General features: G+C 26.6%; 3 protein-coding genes across 3 annotated transcripts; 1 reads left to right on the top strand and 2 right to left on the bottom strand.

The window, feature by feature from the left end:
• Position 1: 1 nt before the first annotated feature.
• On the bottom strand, positions 2 to 7,083 carry LOC113551927 (tubulin-specific chaperone D). The gene is made up of 16 exons (XM_026954507.1): positions 6,912 to 7,083; positions 4,300 to 4,669; positions 4,058 to 4,233; positions 3,762 to 3,900; positions 3,494 to 3,692; positions 3,220 to 3,430; positions 2,997 to 3,145; positions 2,709 to 2,938; positions 2,370 to 2,615; positions 1,979 to 2,309; positions 1,526 to 1,888; positions 1,321 to 1,454; positions 1,086 to 1,237; positions 831 to 1,023; positions 446 to 763; positions 2 to 389 (listed from the first exon to the last, which is right to left on the bottom strand). The coding sequence occupies exons 2-16, from the start codon at positions 4,666 to 4,668 to the stop codon at positions 99 to 101; spliced, it is 3,501 nt and encodes a 1,166-aa protein (XP_026810308.1). The 5' UTR covers position 4,669; positions 6,912 to 7,083; the 3' UTR covers positions 2 to 98.
• A 4,252-nt stretch (positions 7,084 to 11,335) lies between these two features.
• On the top strand, positions 11,336 to 13,657 carry LOC113553295 (39S ribosomal protein L35, mitochondrial). Its single transcript, XM_026956558.1, has 4 exons — positions 11,336 to 11,535; positions 12,210 to 12,405; positions 13,014 to 13,121; positions 13,354 to 13,657. The coding sequence occupies exons 1-4, from the start codon at positions 11,502 to 11,504 to the stop codon at positions 13,583 to 13,585; spliced, it is 570 nt and encodes a 189-aa protein (XP_026812359.1). The 5' UTR covers positions 11,336 to 11,501; the 3' UTR covers positions 13,586 to 13,657.
• LOC113553294 (major facilitator superfamily domain-containing protein 12-like) lies at positions 13,605 to 23,691 on the bottom strand. Its single transcript, XM_026956557.1, has 9 exons — positions 23,329 to 23,691; positions 21,753 to 22,052; positions 18,849 to 18,932; positions 18,547 to 18,742; positions 18,156 to 18,279; positions 17,621 to 17,974; positions 15,341 to 15,452; positions 13,970 to 14,120; positions 13,605 to 13,907 (listed from the first exon to the last, which is right to left on the bottom strand). Exons 2-9 carry the CDS (start codon positions 22,018 to 22,020, stop codon positions 13,751 to 13,753), a joined length of 1,446 nt encoding a protein of 481 aa, XP_026812358.1. The 5' UTR covers positions 22,021 to 22,052; positions 23,329 to 23,691; the 3' UTR covers positions 13,605 to 13,750.
• Between the last annotated feature and the right edge of the window lie 1,029 nt (positions 23,692 to 24,720).

Below are 24,720 nucleotides of genomic sequence, written 5' to 3'. Positions count from 1 at the left end.
TAACAAAAATTAAAAAAATACAAAAAATAAAGTATTACATCACAGAAGTTAATTTAGTTAGTATAAATAATAAAAAAATAAATTCATACATAGAACTATCAGTGCAAATTATTAGTTTTTACAACAACCTTTGGAATGGGTACATTTAGAAGACCGCAAATTTTATTACGCTCTGTTCTTACTTTTTCTACGCTAGAATCTTGCCAATCAAATTCTTCAAGTAATTCTACAACTTTGTTTATATTTTCATCTGATACACCAAACCTATCTGAATACACAATTAAAACTTCTACTAGCCGAGCTGCTACCACTTTTCGTAACCAGGCAAATCTATGTGCTAAAAATATTGATAGTTGGGTCATTGAGCGAATTCCAACTTGTCCAGGAACCTAAAATAAATAAGTATTTAACCAATTGTCAATAAGGAATATGAAATACTTATTACCTGTACTATATGACAAAGCAATTCAACACATGATGTTAATTTTGTAGAGCCTCCTTTAGATGAAATAGCTTCTTTTTTTACAAGTGTTAATATATTAGCAGCAAATTCAGATTCATTACGTTCAAATTGATCTTTAAATGCTCCAGCTGTAGCCAGTCGTTCAATAGACATTAATATACACTGATGAATTCGTTCATCAGCATCAACTTCAGCCACTTTACCACCCCATACAGCAATAATGTCATTGCATAAATTTTCAAATTCGTCATCAGTAATAGATTTCATGTGCTTAGAGAAATTGAGACAAGCTTCTTTCACCTTAATAAATAAACATACAATGTATTAATGAGATGAAAATGTGATATGAAAAATATAAAACATTTACTAGGCTTTCTGAAACACCGCCAATACAAACTAATAGACCAACCAACACAGGGTACTTGTATTCAGGCATACTTAAAAATTTCACCATTACAGAAAAAGAGTCAGATTCTGTGAACCAATTGAATGAATCTTTTTTTCTAAATAATTTTTCAAGTTCGTTTCGATGAGCAATATTTGGAACAATATTTTTTTTCCTATAAAACATTTGGAGTTATGTTTAATTTAATAATATAATTATAAATATTTTCTTTCTAACCTATGCAGTAACTTTGTTATGACCATGCATGAAAGTCCTCGAATTTTATCTATTCGATCAACACCTTGTCTTATTAGAGCACACATAATTTGATTCATTGTATTTTCATCTAGTATGTTTGGCTGAATATCACTCAAATCCAATACTACTACCTTATGTAAATAATTGTAAATTAATAAGTAACAACATTGTAATACATACTTTAAATAAAATATAAAATAGTAAATGCTAGTACCTCTAAACTATTGATCGCGGCTTCTCTTACCCAAACACCAACATCACCTCGATGATCCATAGTATACTCTAAAGCACAGTCTAATAAACAACGTAACACTGCACTTGAATGTTTTATACAATTATTCACATAGCCTGTAAAGTACACAAAACTATAAAAATATTGAATTTATTATCATAAAAATAAAAAATTGATTGGAACTCACTAGGTATCGAAATCAGTTTGGACCAAATTTTTGTTATAGCAATTACAGCATCTTTTCGAGATTCAGCCCATTTGGTTGTTAGTCGAGTTATTTTAGTACAGTCTATGAGACTTTTCAGTATCAATGCGATATAATTATTCATAAATGAAGAAGGTAATGAACCCAATGCTAGGCTATAACCAATACGTTCCATCATATGATTTGAAGACAATTTTTGTACATATGCATTGATTATAATACCAGTATCAAATGAATCAGGGGTGTAATATTTTTCAAATAAAGGGCAAATAGCTTGTGCAGCCTTGTTTCGTAAATCTAACATTTCATTTGACAAACAATCTTCCAACAATAATCTCCATTCATCTAAAATAACATATAAGGGATTAATAATATTAATTCTTTAATAGCTAAGCTATGTCTATTTTAACTGACAACTATTTAAATGAACCATACCTATGATTTGTTTGTCTTTAACAATTATGTTACTTGTAGATATGAGTTTAATAAGGTGACAACATGCCATTTTTACTAATTCACTACTGATGCCTTTCAATTTTCCATGATTTTTTAAATTGAGAACAAGATTAATTATTTTCTCTAACAGTTCTTCTCCTAATTCAACATTAGGATCAAGGGTCTTAGATATTCCATTCAATACTTCTCCAATAGCCATAACACCTCCATGTCGCTTGTTAATGTTTGATGTTTCTGTTAATAACAGCAATTCTGGGAAAATTGATTCTTTAGCTGTTGATGGTTTCAATTCTACAAGTCTTCCTAAAGCCTAAGAATACACATATGTATTTTATACCATTTTGTGTTGAAAAAAATACTTCATACATACCATTGCAGCCAATTCACGAATTGATGTGTCCCAATGTACAATTTTCTTTTCTAATAGATGTTTGATCAATAGTTTATCATACTCTTTGTACTGAGCAATAAAAATGCTTACTTCTAAATAAGCATTATTACGCATACCGACTGAAAAATAATCAGCTGCTGTTACAATATCAATTCCATGTGGAAATTTACCTTGACGGCCAACATTCTCTTGAAATGCTGCTGAAGCTGCTCTACGACAAGTCAACTAAATTATAAATAAACAGTTATAAATAGTTATCAACAACCATTATATATTATACAATATACAATAATAAATCATTAATATATTTTACATTACCTCCCTGTCATAGCAAGCAACTGCTAATAATGCGCCAGCGATTTCTTCAACATATGGCTGAATGTCATTGGTACTAAATGCTCTTGCAAAAGACCAACAAACATAACATGCAGCATCTCTAATATGTGATCCAACTGATGTATAACCCTTAGGTTCATCATACACCAAAGCTTTAATAACAGCAGGTACAACGAGAGGTAAATTTTCACTGAGAAGTAAACCACGCCGACCTTAAAAATAATTAAACAATTATATTTTTATAATTAATAATGTTATGTTTAAACATACCCAATTCAGCAAGCGCTAAACATCCTCCATGCCATGCATTATCATTTTCTTCAGGACTCAACATACTTAACACAGCATTTACTACTTCATTTCCATATGTCTTTGATAAACGGCCAGTAATTCGACCTACTCCTTTAGCAGCTGAGTATCTAAACAAAAAAAATATATATATACTTTTTAATACAAATTTTAAAATTATTAAATTAGCAATGATTAAGCTTACCTAACAATAATATCAGTATCTTTCAATCCTTCTATTAATTCTTGGATAATGTCTTCTAAGAGTAAAGGAATTTCATCATCATCTTCTTCAGCAATTTGAACATATTTGGTTTCAATGTGATGTGGTTCTGTACTTAATAAATTCTGTTCTAATGACCTAGTACCACGATCGTAACGCCATGCTGCGATTCGTACTTTTAATAATGTTAAACCTTTAAAAAATCAGTTGATAATTTTATACATTTTATCAAGTGTAAAAATAATAAAACACCAACCAGCTCTTTGTACAATTTTCATATAATATTTTCTTGTCAATCTTAAAGTATCACTTTTACATTTTGATAGTTTTAGGCATTCAAAAATTTCTTCTACAAATTTTTTAGCATCTTCTCGTCTAGCAGTTTTAAAAATAGCAGCAATGCTACTCATTGCACCAAGCCTTTCCCATCGAGTTGCTTTTTCATCTGATATTTTCTAAATATATACACATTTTAATAGATATACTAGGAACATATTTTAATTAAATGGTTTTTAAACAATTACCAGTTTAACCCAATCCAAAAAAATTGGAAGATGGGATTCCTTAACATCTGATCGAGTAAATAGACGAGTTGCTAAAACTGTAGCCATATCTCTACAAGCATCACCAGAACTTAAATATGTCATGACCACATCGACTAATCTATATTTTGAAAATAAGTTTGGATTAATATATAAAATTATTTATATTATAAGAAGAAATATTGGCAATTTAAATTAAACCCACTATAAGACAGGCCACCAAAATTATTTATATTAAACAGAGTATTTAGTAATTCTAAATATATATTTTTAAAAACCTTTGTAAGGTAGTTTTACGCTCCATATGCAAAGTTCCATCTAGTTTACGCATGTCAAATGGTATAATAACAATAATGGATAGCCATAACAAAAGACAATAACGAGTTTCCCAAGAATCATGATCAGATTCATTTTGTTCTTCTAACATTTTTAAAACTTTTTCTAAATCGGAAACCTAAAACATATCAAAATTACTAATATTTTTATACGATATATTGTTCTTCAATGCTTGTAAACTTACCTCATGTGGTAAATTTTGCAAAACAACTTTATAACCTCTGACACTAACTACTAAGAACAAATAACGAAATGCCTTATGCTTTAGCAGTGATGGTTTTAAAGTATCACGTACAATGGATAATATTTTTCCCAATATTTCACACAAATATGGATCAATTAGATGAGGTTGCTCTGTGTACTGTGTAAGTATATATTTGAATTTTTCATATGAATTTTCACTTTGACTCTCATTTGAATAGATTTCTGGTAGTTCATCAATAAAGTCAAGAATTTGTTTCCATTCTGTAAACAATACTAAACAGCAACCCAGTCCAACACCTTCACTGGTATCGTCTAATGAATCTGACATGGAATTAACAGGCAGAACCATTCTATGAAATATGATAAATTATTTTAAGATTATTATTAGAATGGCATTTACACATAGAAAAATAGTATACATTATAATATTAAACGAGATAATTCACCAAATATTCTATTATCCTTAAATAATGTTTTCATTTGAATTATGGTTTTTTAGAATTTGTTGATACCTATACTTAAAATCAGAATTGACTTGTTATAAAAATGCTAGGAGCTCCTGACCTGAAAATGGATGGGTGTGTATCTAGTATGGATGGTATGCTGAACCAATGTGAAAATTAATCTAAATATATGTTATAACATAGTGGTACCCATTTTCTCACATGTTTTAAATTATGATTTATGACATATTATAAAGTATAAAATATTAATTAATCAATATTATTCATTTTTTCTAAAGAGTTGGTTAGATTTAATCATAACAGAAGATTTCTCATTTAAGTTAAAATAAATTTATCTATAATTAATTGTAAAAGTACATGAAAAATGTTAGGAGTACTAAAAATATTACATTGATCCTAGTAAATTTAATTGGTGGGTAGGTGGGTAGCTTACAGTGGCGGCGCCAGGAACGGGCAAGGAAGGGCCATGGCCCTACTTAAAAATGCCTGACCCTACCACTAGCCTAACCTTAGATATTATAATAAGCTTATTTTTAATTTTTTGTGGCCCTTCCTTATAATTGTTGACCTCCCATTGGCCCCTATCTAGAAAAAAATCCTGGCGTTACCACTGGTAGCTTATGAAGCTTGCTCCTAGTTTTGAAGATTTGAGCTACCACTGCTTAAAATCAAATTACAATTTTAAACTTTGATATTTTATACCAATGTTTTCCAATTTTGTTTATGTTATAGCCCACTATTAGCCCTTTTTCTGTATTCTGTAAGACATCAATAAAAAATAAGTGTTTAATATTATTGTTATACTTTTATTATTTCTTGCTGTAATATCATATACAATCTATCAAACTGGTTTTTAAGCCATACAAGTTCTACTCATATATTGTATGAAATATATTATTTTTTAATAACACAATTATAGATATTTAGTATATTTTGATTAGTTAAAGTATTTCATATCTTTTTATACTAAATATATTAAGAAAGAAAAATGTTTGGAATGTTAAAACTATATATTTATAAATATTAAAAAAGTTATCATGAATGAATTACAAATAAACTAAATTTACCTTTTAAAAATGTCACTTCATCATAAATAATATTTCGATTAAAATTTTCAAGTTTTGAATATATTAAAATAATTTAGAATAAAAATCACAGCCTAGTATCCTGTATATTTATATAATTTAATCTTAAAACAGAGATGTCCAACCCATAGTAGATATTAATGCGATTCAATTTCAAAATCATCAATTAATTATACATTCAATTGTTATATATTATTATTAAAATATATGTGGGTCAGTCTTTACAAAAGGTTGGACATTGGTGTCTTAGAATATGGATTGTGACTCATCTGAAAAATTGGATTACAACCTATTGGCGATTTCGCGTTATGAGCAATTGCCAATAGATTAGGAAACTGTTTTATACTATTTATTATTTAAGGAGTTTTGTGTTATGTTACAAATGTCTACTTCAAATTACAAATCCTCTCTTTATTATAAATTATTAAGCAGATTAGTGTATCTTTATATAAATTTAAATGATTAGATTCTTAAGTGTAAGTTCTGATGATGTTTGGTGAATAATCTTATATATTATTACATCAATCATCATTAAATATTTTTCAAGAATATATAACAAAAATATAGACATTTGTGTGTATTAATATATTTATATATAATTTAACTACATATTTACATCTTTAACCTATGGTTCTGTATTCTAAATTTCTAAATCTATGAAAAATAATTCTATTTTTTTTTTTTACTATACATAATCAACAATTTGTAATTTTTATAATTTTTGTAATAAAAGCTGTTCATGATACAATTTTTGAGTATAGAACTAATTGGTATGCTTAGTTATTAAGACTAAGAAAATATTATGTTTATTATAATACAAGTAAAACAAATAATATTCTATATAAAAATTCATAGCTTAGTTATGATGTCATTGAATCATAACTTTTTAGTAACGTTAACTGTTATATTACTGTTATAGCTATCTATATTAGATTAATCCTTAAATTCTTTTTATGATTTTAGTTTTTGGATAAATACTGCTCTACATTAATAATATAACTAAAAAATTTTTTAAATAGGTAACTATATCGTATTTAAATTACCTTAAAAGTTAAATATTATATTTTTTTGCTCAAATCACGTTTTTACTCATAATAGTTACACAAAATAATATTCAAATGTTTGGTATATTAACTATTAAAAACTTGAAATATAAATGTAAAATTAACAAATAATTAAAACCATAGAGAGAAGGAATAACTAGATAACTTTCAATATAATTTTAAAATATTGTTTGACAAATAAATTATCATTTATTAATTAATACACTGTTCGGTTATCAGTACTTATCACATAGTATTTTATCATAAACGAAGTAGAAACGTCACCACCTAACTAAATAAAGTCCAAGACTTAATGTCTGCCTTTGTTGCACAGTTTACTTGTTCCAACCTCGTGGTTCGAACCATAATTAAAGATGGTAAATTGATAAATAATAACCGTAGTTCTAACCAGACACCAGTACAGTAGTCAGTACACCTTGTTTATATTTTGTCATGGTCAGTACCTATTTTCATGTGTAGTAGCAACTAGCATACACAGTGTACTGTAGCAAATGGCAAATATGAAATAGACGAAAAAAAGTTTATGTTTACTAGTTAGTAGTTAAAACCCTTAAAAGATATTTGTCTAGATATGCTAAAAAAAAAATCGTAGTGTGTAGTAGAAAAATTTACAAAAAATAAGGATTGGTTGTCTGGTTCTAACTATAAACAATTAGTGAAATAACACCGAATTCCAGCGGCAGTCGCGTTATAAAACAGAGTAAACGACCAAATTTGTAGTATCTACAAGAGTACGCACACTACGCACTACAGTTTTGTACTGTTTTAGTATCTTTGCCATTTGGTCCTATAAGGATGTAACGTATGAGCAAATTAAAAAAATGTATTAATTTTTGTTCACAAATTAATTATTACTTATTTTTATATAAACGTGGTTTATCTGTGGGCGACGGGCGCAACCATGTAAGTTTAATTGAGAATTCCAGATTGAATATTTAATGTAAATTTCAATTAGTCACTTAGGTAGGTAAGTACTCGAAAATATCGACGATTAAATAACTTATTTTTTAGGCCATGGCTATCATAATCTACGTGCTTTTAGAGAACGTTATACCCGCATGTGTTATCTCTATCTTACTAATGTAGTTCTATTTGCGTTCAGCAGACAGATTTAGTGATGTTAGCTTTAATATTAGAGTAAATTTACCTATTATCAAATTTAAAGGTAATAATATCATCTAGGGCATCTCATACGGATTTTATTGATATTTTAATTTTTAAGTGAGTTATAGTTATGTAAAATATTAAAACTTTAAAATGCTCGTAATTCGCTTAAAAATTAAAATGTTAAAATATTAAAGCTAACAGCATAACATTGAATCTGCTGAACGCAAATTTGCTATGATCTACATTAGTAGGATAGAGATAACACATGCGGATGTAACGTCCTCTCAATGAATTAATAATTATATTAGTGTGCTAATTTTGTTTTTAAACTTAAGTTATTCATTGAACTTATTCTTAATACATTTTTATTAATTTTAGCCTTTAGGATTGAACTCATTTTTGTAAAATATTTTTAATGTATTTTTTTATACATAAGTAGGTACACACGTGCAAAGTAATAATTTATATGTAACGTATAATCGTATAAATAATAGTAACTGTGAGTGTGACATAACACATAAACTAGGTATAGCGTGACTTATTAGTAATTAGTTGTTAGGTTTCACATTGAAGATTCTTAGACGTGAATGATAATGGTAATTTTGGTATATGGTAAGTATTGAAAAAAGCTCTGAGCCATTCGCATTTCAGACATCTGGCTGGATTGTCTAGAAGAGTATTGGAATGAAGTTTAGCGATAACGATGAGAGTGATTTAATGGTGTTTCATAATTCCTATTTGGAGTGTATATAGGCATATGTAATACGTGATAGTTGTTAGCCTTAGGTGGGTATTTGGAAGTTATTACTCATTATGCAGTACATTATTTGTGATGTGCTTTAGCATTAGCAACCATGCGGAAGCAGTTGGAGAGTTATACTTTAAAGTTTAAAGTATTCTTTTAATGACTAAACTTAAAAATGAAGATCTCAAATTTTCGCATATCGTTATTTAATTTCAGATTCAGATATTATATAAACTCTAAAAATGGTCTTAGTTTTTAATTATATACTATATAATTTATTTGATCGTAGCTAAGAGCTAAAAAAAAATGTTATGAATAGTATTAATTTTAATAATATTATGTATATAGACTTATATGATAAATATTTTGAAAATATATTTTTAATATCTAGGGCTATTCATTCTTAAGTTAAACCAAAAATAATTTACTTTGTCAATTACTGGTTTTGCGTAGACATTTTTCCTTGAGTATTTTTTTCACAGTTGTTTTGAAAAATACTGAGATTTTTTTTTATTTTGACGTCCCAAAGTACCAACTAGATCCAATTTGCTACCAGAAACCACACACAATGTTGTTTAAAAGTTGTTCTTTTTCAAAAAAGCATTTTTACTGCCCAAAAAAATGATCTAATATTAATAATATTTGCTAACCCATCGCAACAAATTATGTTTTTGAAAATATTATTTTTATTATCGGTTTAAACTGTTTAAAATCTCTATCCATGATATATATTGAAATAATTTGAATCACAATATGTTCGGGAGATCATTTAGCGCATTCAAAGTGTAAAATTAAATGTATTAACTTATTACAGTTCAATAAAAGATCAACTGTTACCGATAATTTATAAAACTGTTTGGTTCTCATTAGGTTCTTGATATATAGTATAGTCTCTACACTGATAACTTAAATTTAAAGTTCACATTATCATGTATTCAATACAAGTATATATAGCAAAAAATATATGAGAAATATTAGTGAAATTTGTTACACACATGATGTTCACATATTCAATATGTCAAAACTACACGAAACTAGGTTTGATTATTGAATAATAAATAACGATAATTATAAAGTAGATATAGGTACTTATATATATGGAACATGTATAGTGACTACCAAAAATAGATAAAAAAAAGTGATTTTAATTCGTAAATTAATTTCTTAAGTACATTATGTAACTTAATAATATTAAAACAATGATTTAAGTCATAAGACAAGTTCTGAATTTATTTAATAATATCTTAATATGTTTTTAAATTTTTTACACTCGTCGCTAAAGAAAATAATAGTTAATATAAGTATGAGCCTATTAACTCATGTCTCAAATTGACACAAAGCTGAAGTTTTTTTTTACAGTCATTTGAATAAAAAGTTGTGGAGAATCTGGTGTTGGGTTTTTTAGCTTTAGATATAAATTACAACAATTTTATGAATTTTCAACTTCAAAATTCCTTGCAAATTTTCGCGATTTTGATATATTTTTCAAACATTTGAATTTTAAATGCTTGTATACAAAAATTGTGATTAACGGTTTTTGATTTTTTTTTTTACTACAATAAGAACAACTTATAATAAACTTTGTACTAAATTTTAATGATTTTTTAGCAACCCAAATTTTTTTTATCGGTATTTCAAGAAAAAAAATTTAGAAAAATCAAAAATTTTAACGGTTTGTATATAGTTAAACAAAATTCTAAATATTTTGAAAATTTAATCGTAAATAGATAAAATTAATATAAACATTTGGTAAAAAATTCAAGTATGTACAATGATTCGTTTTTTAGTTACAGCATTGATTTTAGAATATTATTAAATCAATGGTTATAGCAAAATCAAAAAAATTGATTTTGCCGAAAAGTGGTTATGCATAAAAATCCCTTTTTTCCATTTTGACGCATTTGAAAACAACTGGAAATTTTTTACTATTGACCCCCCAAAGTACCAACTAGATTCAATTTCCTTTACAAAGAGGGACTGAAGTAAATAAATAAAAATCAAAGCATTATTACTACTACAAAACGTGATGACAGACACAAAAATGAAAAAAAATACACATCATTGTAAAATCAATACATTCATCACTCTGTTCAGAATCTAAAATAAAATAAATACGATGCTTGTTATAATTGTTATTAATATTAACTAGGTACAGCTCCAGAGACTTGGTTAGGGGGGGGGGCTTAGTTTTAATTTTTCTTATGATTATAGGTTTTTCATAATATACATAATATAGATAGCACGTACATACTGTCAAATGTACATATTTGTACGTGTCTGTGATAGTCGATGGTATTATATGTTTTTAGCTTATAATTTTTATCAAAAATAAACAATTTTTTTTAAATATAGACCGGGGGGCCATCCCTGGAGCCACCCCTGATAATAACAGATAATAACTTATTATCTATCTAATTCTAAGACTCGAATCTCAAAAATAAATATATTTATAAACTCCTTATATGTTATACATAGGCAATTCCATTTGCAATATTGCGGTTACTCCCTTATCAAGAACTGATACACTGATGAGTGATAAACGAAAAGTGGAATTTTTTCAAAGAAATATCTTAAATTGTGATCGCATTTATTTATGAGTTATTACTTATTAATTATTATCAACTATGGTCAATTTTATAATTAACCATTACTTTAAGTAAATAATATAATTATTAATTTACTAGTAAAGATTGTCAATTACAATATCCGTCAAAACCATGTTTAGACGAGCCTGTAATTCTATTATATCCGGTTAGTACCATAATATATTAATACTTTAGAAAATTTTTTAGACATAATAAATCAAATGTTTGCTTAAGAACTTACATAAACTTATTATTTACATGTATTTAGTTACTGAAAATACATCATTAACTGATCACAACTAAATTATACTAAAATAGTTTTTAATGTTTTATGCGAGGAAATTTCTATAGATATTTTATGCTTTAAATGTAAAATAAGTTTTAACAAGGTAGAAACCTATTAAAAAGACCTTTTACCCTCATGTTATATCATTGTCTTACAAACATTTGAAAACCAAATTGAAAATTTACTTTCAGTCGAACCAATTATGTCTTGTTATATTTAATATTAGAATGAATTGACCTTTTATTAAAAGTTAAAGGTAAAACATCTATGCTTAGGTATTGGCTTTTATAGATATTAAAATTTTTAAGCAGATATAAATGTTGTAAATATTACTAGTTAAAAACTAAAATATTGAAAAAAGTCAATGCTTAAGCATAGAATATAATGTTCTTACCTTTTACTTTGATAATAATACAGTTCACTTTAATATTGAAGCTAGTAAAAAAAATCAGTTTTGCTGTATGTAAATATGCTAATTTATAGGATTGAAATCGCCAAAATAAGCGAAATATAGTTGGTGTTAAAACACGGTTAATAATATTTTTTATTTTCAGGAGGTGTTCGCGTTATGCGGCTACAAATAGAGAATGTTCCAAGTAAATCTACAGGATCTAATCTATTTAGTTCTATAAATAAGAGCTTTACCAATTTTGAAACAAATAGGTTTTATTCGTCCATTTTATCCTCCAATTTTAAATCAACAGAAGGAATTTTGAACAAGAATACATCTATTGCTCATACTAATTTAATGTAAGTACTATAAATCATTTATATAATAGAATATCCAGCCAAATTAGTAAATGGATATTTATGTTAATATTTGATAATTCAATTATTAATTAATTGTGAAGTAATATAAGAATTTATTTTTATCAAAACTTAAAACTATGATCTGATTTAAAACCTTTGATGATTCCATTTAACTTAATGTCTTTTATGTATTAAAACAATTTGTATTATAAATATTTTATAATATAATGCTTTCACATAAGCTCACACTGTATAACAAAATATTTTATACTTACATCTAAATTAGTATACTTTCTCTCATATGAGAGTAATCTCAGGCAGCCAGCTTCTATGGTAGTAATGGGTGTGGAATGTGCTCAGAGTGTCACGTTTTTAGAACCATCACTTCATTATTCCATTAACAACTTAATTTGCATTTTTATTAGTAAAGCAATTTTTCAACCTTAACTGTTCATCAAAACCAAGACCTGATAACGAAAATCAATTTAATCTAGAGATGTGATCTAATCAAGTTGGATGAATATCTATCTTTCAATTAAATTTATAATAATAATTTAAAGTTACTTTATTTTTATTGAACTTTTATTAAAAAATGTATCTTATTTTAGGGTTGATTTCAATCTTCAACAAAACAGGAACCTAACAAAATTTTCACTACAAAAGGGGAAAAGGAAAACTGTAAGAACAGTTGTTGATCGATTTTATCGTTTAGGATGGTAATTCTTTAAATATTTAACAAATTTAATCTTTTTACTTAATTTTGAATTTAAATTATTATGTTATTGTATATCTATTTAATTTTTAGTATTTTTTTTTTTTTTTTGAAATCTATTGATTTAATATGTATTTAAATTATATTTTATCACTAATTTATTCAAAAATATGTAAATTTATTTATTTTGACATAATATTTTTGTTTAATATTATTGTATTGTATACATTTTTTAGGGGTATATGGATTCGAACAAAATGTGGACGACAAAAGAAGATGTGGAAAAAACCAGCCGCTAGAAAACGAAGACTGAGACAACATGTGTTTTGTAACGCCAAACAGTCTACCCTTTTAGATAAAATGACAACAAAATATTGGAAGAAAAGGAGGTTTTATCCAGATGATCCATATGAACCTTACCACGATAGAGAAGAATTTCTATATACTAGAAAAACTCCCATATCTTAGTGTAAAACAGTTGTAATAAGTGTTGTAAGAAATATAGAATGAACACTTCGTAAATATATAATATTAAAATTATATGTTATTATTTATTTTTATCTACGAATTTAGTCAAAATATGTTTACTGCCTAAAAATAACAAAGGAACATATTTTATTTGTACAATTAAATTTAAATAACTATATGAGATGATGAACTCTTTGATGCTTTTATAAGTATTTTTGGTATTGTTAAAAACACCAATAAACCAATGAGTGCAAGTGATCCACTGCTAAATGCCAACACATCTCTGTAATAATGTGAACATTTTTCCAAATTTGTGCATTTCCTAAAAAAAAAATATAATCATTAGATTTTCATTTATTTATGACAATTTGTTTAACTTCTTACATAAATTCTATTCCAATGATAACTAAACCATTAATTAATTTATCAGAAAATGTAACTGAACTGTATATGGAAGCTCCACATTCTGTATCATTTCCAATAAGGTTTGCGGTGACACTAAGGCTCAACACTGAAGTTATTGCACTTCCTGAACCTGAGAAATAAATTGCAAATAAAATGAATTAATAGTTTTTATTTTTGTAACTTTAGTCATAATGATAAATTGAAGATAATTTTAAATTTTTTCATAAATATTTTATTATTTAAATATTATAAATACAAATAATATGCATAATTATTATGGTTCTTGAAATAATATCATATAAACATAATATTCACAATTCACTATTTAAATTTTACTTATAATTTAGAAAAAGGTTGGACCTGCTAATATGAAAACATATTATTTACTAACTTACTGTATTTAAACAACAATTATAAAGTGATTAGGTAAAACTATTTAACCTTCACAGCTTAAAATAAAATAGTATGTGCATTGTACATTTATTTGAAACTCGTACAGACTTCCTCATGACCATAGAAATGTGCTCAACCAAAATCTTTTTATGGGTATAATAAAATTTCAAATTTGTGTACCTATATTATATTTAACTCAATCAATATCAATGTATTCGTATAGAGATCATGAAAATTGTATTTGTCATAATAGTGAAATAAAATTAAAAATATTTGTGTACCATTACATAATTTGTATTGATTTATTCATCTGACTAAAAATATTGTGTACAAAATATAGACTATGACTATAGAAGTACTATAGTATAGACTATGGTCTATCGCCTATGGGAAATAGGAAAATTAAATTATAATTCTTTAATTAAAATTATTACATAATTACATACATTTATATATTACTAAGTTTATATGTATAGTTATATATAATATGCATTAGGTATGTATTAATATATAATTTTATTTTTAACTTTAAAAATATATATAGTACCTATGTGGCTATGTCTAGCACATTAATGTTGTGTGCACATACAACTTAATTCTATATATGTATATAAATATTATACAGTTTTAAATTTACAATTAGAATGTATGTTAATGTGTTAAAAAAAAATTAGGGGTACTAATTCTTCCAGGCTCGGCCGGTAATTAAAATCTACGCACACCTATGCAGTCATGACTAATAAGGAGAAGTGGTTAAATGTACTTTAAACATAATATTAAAAAAAAGTAAATAGCAGGTACCTAACAAACACTGCACAATGCATATATTATTATATTTTGCCCATTATTACAGACATTTGTATAAATGTATTCTATAGTCAAATAAGTATAAAATATTTTAATATTTACTTAATTTAATCACTTAGTTTTATTGTTAAATAATTAAAAATGTATTACCAAAGCATACAGCAGCTAAACATAAGTAGTGATAAGTGAATTCATTATTAGGATTGAAGAATACTAATAATGATCCAAAAATTGATATTACACTACCAATTGTAAAGATCACCTAAAAACATAAACAAAATATTACCTTACATGGTTAATTTATACAACAATTGATATATAATTTCTTAAGAGTTTCAACATTTAATTTTTTTTGTTAAAACATTTGAAATATTTTCTTATATTAGTAATGAAGGTACTAATTATTAATTACTAGGTAATATATATTTTGCATATAATAAATTTTTTTTTGAATATTGTTTAATTAAATGCATTGAATTAAAACTGGTATTGGATTGATACACTTTTTTTTTTTAAAAAAAAAGCACAATCTTACCTAACATAACCTTGGATGTCCTGAGGAATAGAAACAGTTGTGATATTGGGTAAGACGTAAGTAGGTAAGTGATTTTTCTAGATTACAATACTTATGTTAAGAAAATACTACAAGAACCCTTATTATTAGAGAGTTTCTTATCTTATTCTGTACTACTACATACTTTATAATAAAATCAAGTGGACAGAGAATTTTGCTTACTGTGTATTCACTAGAATAAATGATAAACTATATAGATATACCTACTACTTAGGTACTAAATATTTATCAAAAAAATAAAATATATATTTATGTTATTTTTAGATTCAGAGCAAAGTGGTGGATGCATATTATATTGCATATTAGTTTTACAATAAAGTTTGTTTTATTTTTGTGAATTCGTATAAAAAATGGTATAATTCAATTTTGGGAATCATTTATCGTAGCAAATTGAATCAAAGATAAAATAATCCCAATGCCTTTCAAAATATATCTAACTTTACATAATCGCCCGTAAAATGAGTATTTCTTCTCAAAGATTTTTGATATTTTGTAAAGACATATGACTTTTTGTCATTACTTAGGTACATTATGATGATTATGCACAATGATATTTAAAAAATATTTAGACTAATTTTAAGCTATTTTTACTAAGAACCTAAGTACACAAATCAACCATTTTAAAGGTAGGTATTTTATGTGCTTGTTTCTAGGCATACATCGGTATTACTATATAAACTAGTATAAACTTTTGATTTATAAGTTAATAACAATATTATACAAACGTATATTTTATATGATATAGTAATAATTACTAATTAGTAAGTATCATAATAATTAATAATAAAATGTACACTATTTAGGTACCTATACAAAGATATTGTCAACAATTAGTTCAAGTTCGACCTACTAATTACTATTTATCTTGGTTCCCAATATCTACCTTAAAGTTTATAACCTCTCTATATGTTTTTACTTTTGAATCTTGCAGTTAAAACCGAATCATTAGATAAAAAAATGCCATGGATTCAATATGTAAAAAATTTAACAATTATAATATATGTACTTATGCAATATATTAATATTTTTTATGTACCTTGTACAAGTGTATGTTTATTTTATAGTTATAGACAATCAAAATATGTATCAGATCGAATGTGACCCAAAACAGAGTCAGTGTTCTACCTATAATAAATATAAAAAGAGAATTGTCTGATAAGATTATCGATCTTAATATTATACATTTATACGTATATAAGTGTACACAGTTATAAAATATTTAATATTAGGTATTTATTTTTAATAACGAAGGGAAGGGAGTTAATCTATGATTATTTTCAGCTTTTATTTTTACAAGCTTTGTGATTACTAAACTCTACTCTCAATTCTCAAGTAGTCAAGTATGACTCATATACACTCATGATGCGGAGTTCTCTGTTTTTATTAGTATGAACCATAATATAATTAATCAATATTATCATCATGGATAATAATATTCAATATTGTGACGAATAATAATAATATATTAATATTATATGACAATTTATATTTGATTAGAGTTTTTTGAACAAGGGTTAGCGGTGAAACTACACAGTTTAGATTATCCCCCCATTTATTTTAAATATAGAATGCTCTCTTTGGAAGGTAACTAAATTTGAAGCTTGGGAAGTTTAGTTTTTCTATTATTTTTAAGTGAATTGGGAGTAAAAAAGCAGCGGATATTGACTAATAATGAACCTTACTTCATCTTTTCTATTTTTAAGTACGGTTTGTAATATTCAATATAATACCTATTTATTATTAGCTTTGTATTACGTATATACGTATTACCATATTGTCCATATTATATATAGCTTGCAAATTATTATAATAATATTACATTTTCGTGGTAGTATAAAAATTCTATTTAAACTTACTTTATCAGATTTTAAACACGGTTTAACGTATTCCACGCCAATAGATGTGATCAAAGAAGAAACATATGCCACCAACGGTATGCTAGCTATGGTACTAGATTCGTCAATAGCCGATTCGTTTATAAAAAGTGGTATATATATCAGAGCAATATTTATCAGCAGCTTACAAGTTGTAAACACAATAGCCACTTGATACAGTTGAACATTTTTACAAAATTTTAGTATTTTATTGAAATTTATCTGTCGATTCTGCCTGTACATCGATTTCTTATTGATATTTCGTGGGCTTTTCAATAGTCCGTGGAAAATAAACGCAGAGAAAACTCCGATCGTAGTAGCAATTAACGCTAACATCTATATATGACATCATAAATAACAATTAAATACGTAGACAAATGAATACACACCTAAAGTAATAGTAATTATATAATATATATTAATTATAATTTATAAATTATGAGTAAGTATAATTATAATATAGGACATAGGTGTAGGAACAGTATTCTATAGACCTTCGATATATTTTAAAACTAACTTGAAATTTTTCTGAGTCATTAGGGCCAATGAGACTACCCACATTTCCGTTATTCTTTACACCTCTGAACACTAACCAAGCGATTATGAACATTAAAATATTCGTGGACACTGTGAATACGTATCTAAAAACAAAATAATTTCAATTATATATGATGTAGGTAGTAGGTACTATAATGATACCAACAAATTATATAGGTACCTATAATTTATGTAGATAGTCCTATAAAAATTGTACACAAATAATGAAAATAATATTATTTTTTTCGCTTATTGGTTGATGAATTCAATATTTACTGTTCTATAATATGTACAACGGTCGTTCATACTATTCATGTTAATTATCATACATACCTAACAAGTAATTATATAATAAACTATATCAAACGCACCTTATTGAAGTTAATTTGCCTCTCTCTAAAGACAAATCAGTTAGCTCTGGTATCAACGACAAATGAGAAATTTGAACAAGAGCCCAGGCCATTTGGAATATTAATATCGCGCAGATATAAATCAAGGTAGTTACGAAAATCGATAAATTCCAAACGTAATATATTAATGGAAAGCTTATGGCTTCCATCACAGTTCCTAGAAATTGTGTGAATATTTAATTAGTTCTTACTTATGTAATAATATTATATTATAAAAATACATTTATATTATACTTGAATATATTAAGTAAAGTCGTATTTACCTAATAGCACCCAATTTTTCTTTTTTCCAAATTTGTCAACTATGATACCCACAAATGGTGTTGTTATTGCGTCTACAGTTTGACCTGTATTTAAAAAATAGTATAAATATTATACACAATGTTACTACTTTGTATAGATACATAAAAAAATGAAAAATGAGTTAAAATATACCTATTTATATTGTTATGATAATAGACCATATGAAGTATGCTTAAATCTTAACGTAATATAAAAATTTATTTACGGGTTATTGTTATTACTCTTGTGTATTTCTTTCATTCCTGATATTTTATTTTAAGCTTCCGCAGATTAATTTCATATATGTACAATATAATAATATAATAATAATAATAATAATAATAATTATAATTTATAATAATATTATAATATTTACTTCAAAATAATAAACAGACTATAGAACCCTTAGTCCTTTATGAATATTACTGCCTTAGGTCTATATAGATATAGTTCAATGTTTCTAAATGTCATACCATAACTTTTACACACGTCAGAGACCGTATTTAAATTTACGTTCACCATTAAAAATAATCGGAATAATCCTATTTTGTCATTTAATGGCTCAGTTTCTGATATATAGGCTTTATTCCTACTGCCACATTTAGCATCAATCTTCATATTGATAATATTTGTTGTAATGTTGTTGTAAGATACTAAAAATCTTAGGTTTTATCAATCAAGTACCTAGAACAAGAGTTCAAATTGTCTATCTCACTAAACGCTTTATACAGTGCGTATATACAGTACGGTTTATGGCCTCTCAGCCTCTGTTATCCTTCTGCGGCTACATCTTATCAACTCGAAAGAGTTCAACGCAAGTTATTAAAGTTTATCATCTATTTGTTTACGAAATAGATTGTCCCCTCGTATTTTCACTCCAGTATTGGCACACCTGTGGTTAGCTTCTTTAACTAACCCGTATGCGTGCGGCTAATTAGTAATTTAACTTTCATAAAAAAATCTATTTAATAGCAAAATCGTATTTCTCATGTTATAATTCCAAATTAATTTTAAAACACCCTCTCGCACTTTAAGTTGTTTTGTTCTATTCCACATCTACTCGTTTCATTCGGGTACAGTGGGTACACACGAATCACCGGTTCTCATTTGCGCATCGCTATTGTTAATTTTGACCTTTTTTGTAAGACAGTTTCGCATTGTTCGATTTTTGGGTTATATATCATTTGCGCATCAGCTGTTTAAAAGATCTTACATCATTTGCATATCAATAATATTTAACAATATAATTTAAAAAATAGGTGTATACCCAAAAGTTAATATAACATTTATACATTAACTTTCAAATATTGTATAGATATTTCTGTTTTGAAATATACAATAATATTATGATAAATAATATTGTGATGAACAAATAATAAAAGAAATTTTAGTTAACAAAATAAATATAGATCAAAAATATAGAAGAAGAGCCATCTTTTGACGACGCATATAATAGAGTAATAATAAAGTATATATATTATAATATTATAATATACCCAGTATTGATTTATAATATTATTTATTTTAAAACTTAATTTATTTATTTTTATTCATACAATTTATTTTCAATTTATTTCTAATCAAATTATATTTATATTTTAACTAAGACTGTAATGTGCCAACAAAATTATTCATTTCAATATGTGTATTTGTATAATTATTATGACTACAATTCAATTTATTTTAATTATTTGGTTCTATTTATTACATATGATTTATGAAAATCATTACATTTTCAGTTAAAAACTATTTTTTATACAATTCTATTAATCAGCATGTTGATGCGCATTTGATGTATGATATTTTGATACAGGTAAACAGACAATGCGCAAATGATATACGGCCCAATAAACATAAGTCTAATTTTGATGAAAAAACTGGTACCATTAACGTGGTGAAGCATTTTTTTCTTACAATTAGTATTATTATAAATTATAAATAATAAATAGGCATACTTTTTAATTATTCTATACTACAATTTTAAAACTATCTTATACGTGTATCCATAAGCGCAAATAGGGGGGGGCGCTTAGGGGGTATTAGCACCCCCAATTTTAAAAGTAGCACTCTAAAATATTTTTTTTATACTATTACAATCAGTAACTATTCAACACTATGCCCGGAAAATGAAAAAAATAAGCACCCTCAGTTTTTTTATTGAAATTGCGCCTATGCGTGTACCTAGCTATAGTACCTACACGTATAGTTGTCAATTATAATCTACCAATATATATTTAAATATAAGTGGTTTTATCATGAACTTATAATTGACAGAGAATCAACTTAGTCATGCGTAAAACCTAAACTAAATAGGTATAGCAGAACTTGCACTAAGGAATTTTTAGAACTGCTCAACATTTTTTATATTTTTATGTATGTAGGTTAAACAAATTTTAAGCTCGCTACATTCATAAAAAATAATTATTATTTTGTCACACACAGTTGTAATTGGTTACAAAAAATAAAATAGTTATTAAAAAAAAATTAAATATTACTATATTAGAGCTGTATTTTATACTAAGACAAAACTATCTTACACTTATTTAATTTCGTTCTTAACATACATTTGTAATATTATTATCGCGTTTTATTTTGTTAGATTGTATAGATATTTGATGAACATCTTGGTTAACGGTCTTCATCAATAAACTCATCGTTGTGAACAGATAAATGATGGTTTGACTTTCTTTTACTATTTATGTTATAAATTAATATTTTTGATTTATTACTAAATGATAAGTGTTTCAATTATTTGAATATAAGTACATAATGTAGGTATAATGAAGCCCTCTCTAAGTTGCGCCTATGGTAATAGGTATAGGTATAAAATATATTTGTATGAATGTATGTTTATTTATTACTATTATGTATCGTGTAATACTAGCCAAAAAACAGTAAAAATCCAGCGGTGGTCGCGGGTACACCAACGACGTTTTGCATGAACACCATGGTGTAAGAGAACCAAATGGCCGCGGTGATGTCGTTGAACACGTGTCCGAAGCCGTAGGTGACGCGCCGACCAGTATCCACGGTCCGCTGCCGATAATGCAGCGTGTGTTCGTTGCGTTGATCCTCAGCCGCCGACGAACGGTCATCCTCTTCGCTCAGCAACCGTTCGTATTCATCGCCGCAGTTCTCGCACCGATCCATCATCGCGTATTATTATCGATTCGTATCGAACCTAACTGTGGTTAACGATTATAATCAATGTAAATTAAATATATCAACCTACATATTCGAACTAGGAACAAATTTAGAGCGAAAAACCGCGGAGGGCATTTATTTAAAAGTAAGTAGCATTGATTATAAATATACCTACTAGTGTCTAAAAGTATTTATAATCAATGTAAGTTAGATAGTAACATTATATAAATATCAAATCTATCATTTGAGCGTATTTTTGTATAATCGTTTAGGTATATCTGCAGAGTCTTTTGAATGTTGTACCTACATTTGTATGACAAAAATATCGGCGATCGCGTAAGAACATTAAGAACATTAGAAGAATATATAATCCTCATCCCATTTTTGTCTCAACCTAACTTGGATTTGTAGAAGTATAATTAAATGAGAGTAAGATATATTTACGAATTACGAAACATATAATTCATAAAAAAAAATATATTTTAGGGGTTAGAGATTATTATTTAGTACATTAGAAAATAGTTGAGAATAAAAATAATATTTTTATTTTGTAAATATTTTTCCAAAAGAAATAATTAATAATTATATTACATATTATTTATGCACCAAAATTTTTTTATTGTATATATAAAAAAAAATTTAACTGAATAATTTTAATAATTTTTTTATTTTACAGAATATTAAAAGAATTTTTTACGTTTTTAGGACACAAAACATCATATATCTGATATTTTAAAAGAATATTAAGATAATTATATGTAAACCCGGCATCTAATTTTAATATTATATTATAAACAAACAAAAAAATAAATAAGTTTAAGCATTGCCATAATTTTAAATTTATTTTATTTTTGTATATAAAAATAGTAATACACAAATATGAAATAGTTAAAGGTAAATTTATAGTTAATAAAATATTATGACAAATATAAAATATATAACATCTAAAAATAATTAATAAATACTGTATTTATTAAAAATGTCTAGGATCCAAGATTTGCAATACAAGTATAATTTTTTTTTATTCGTTTAATTAGGTATTTAAGTTTATAAATAAAAATAAAATATTTCTTAAAAAATGTGGAATTATGTAAGTACTTAAGTATACGGTGAAATCCTCGAGTCTCGTTCGTCTGGATTTTCCACTGATTTGAACGACGTATAGAAATATAGTTTTTATCTCTCATGCGATTTAATAATATATTATCATGTAGAACTATATAAGAAGTACCTATGTAACTATTATTACAATATTACATACATAGGTGATAGGTAATACTTAATTTACTATGTATAAATATATAATTAATTATGTACCTGAAATACACATTATAATAAAATATGAACCATATTATATTATTTGTTTTTTTCTTCCACGCAGATGAACCATCTAAACTTCAGCTCTCGGATATAAAAAATGTATAATATCTATCGGTTGTCTTTTGGTACAGCCGATACGCAAATATGAATATCTAATATAATATTATATTATTATGTATATAGTATATATAGACACACCAGCCGATTTATAACGCGTGAAATCGATAGCTATTACGATGTTTAAATATTATATTGTCCGCAGGCACACGATTATTTATTGTGACTAACGATTTTAACAAAAAAAAGCGAGCAAACTGTGATGTCGCACGGATCGCCGACAGACACTGAGCTGCGGCTTGCGACGGGTTTCTTCGACGATAGAAGCCCGCGCGGTTCCGCCAACATGTTGTGATGTGATGTAACCTGAACATGACATGTACATATAAAAGAAGTAGATATATAATGTATATACAATATTATTATAAGTGTAGGTAGTTATCCTGGTATCTACGCCCATAATTATTAATATGTGAGTGAGCCGTGTGTGGTGGGGCTGACGGTCACGACAAGCCCGTACTGTATAACTATAGTGTATAGGTACTGTGTAGTTGTAGATGCACTACTCTAGTCGTCCGGCTTCTTCTGGTTCACCACATATATTATTTACAACAATATATCTATATTGAAAATAATATATCCATTGGGTCGTATTTATTACAAAATTTTAATACTCAAATATAATATATTACGCATATTGTATATGCATGTAACGTGTATGCGTAATATTATAGACCTGCAAAGGATGCAAGGGTTAGAAATTTATGGCCTAGCTCGGTCCTACAATTTTTTTCTAAAGCCCGGACCAAGAAATTATGTAATAAAAGACCAAGCCCGGCCCGAAAATCATCCTAAGCTCTTAAAAAGCCCGTTCCGGCCCAAGGATGTTTTTAATGTCCGGTCCAAAATATTGTTTAATAAAAAAGAGCCCTATCCGGTCCAGTTCGAAATATTTTTTATTAAAATATTCGTTATTTGTGATTGTTCCAACCAGGCACGGATCCAGAGCAAAGATCTGGGGGGTACACATGAATACACATTTATTATAATTTATAGTTATTAGTGTACCTAACCTTTTTACCACTGTCTGATGCCTATGTGATAAGTATTAACAATCAGATTTATGGCCATAAAGTGTTTCTAAAATTATTCGTAGTAATAATAATATTTGTTTAGAATATATCAACACAATCTGTCTATATTTTAATATTGACCCAGAATTTAAAAGTCACCACTTGATGTATCTAAACTATGTTGGTCATAATTTATAGGTTAGGATATTAGTAGTTTGTTTTCCAATAGGTACAGATTGCCTATATTTTTTTTACTTTC

The sequence above is a fragment of the Rhopalosiphum maidis genome, chromosome 2, assembly GCF_003676215.2.
Source record: "Rhopalosiphum maidis isolate BTI-1 chromosome 2, ASM367621v3, whole genome shotgun sequence".
Taxonomy (NCBI): Eukaryota; Metazoa; Arthropoda; class Insecta; order Hemiptera; family Aphididae; genus Rhopalosiphum; species Rhopalosiphum maidis.
Note: the sequence above shows the minus strand (reverse complement) of the source record. Positions and strands in the feature narration are given on the sequence as shown.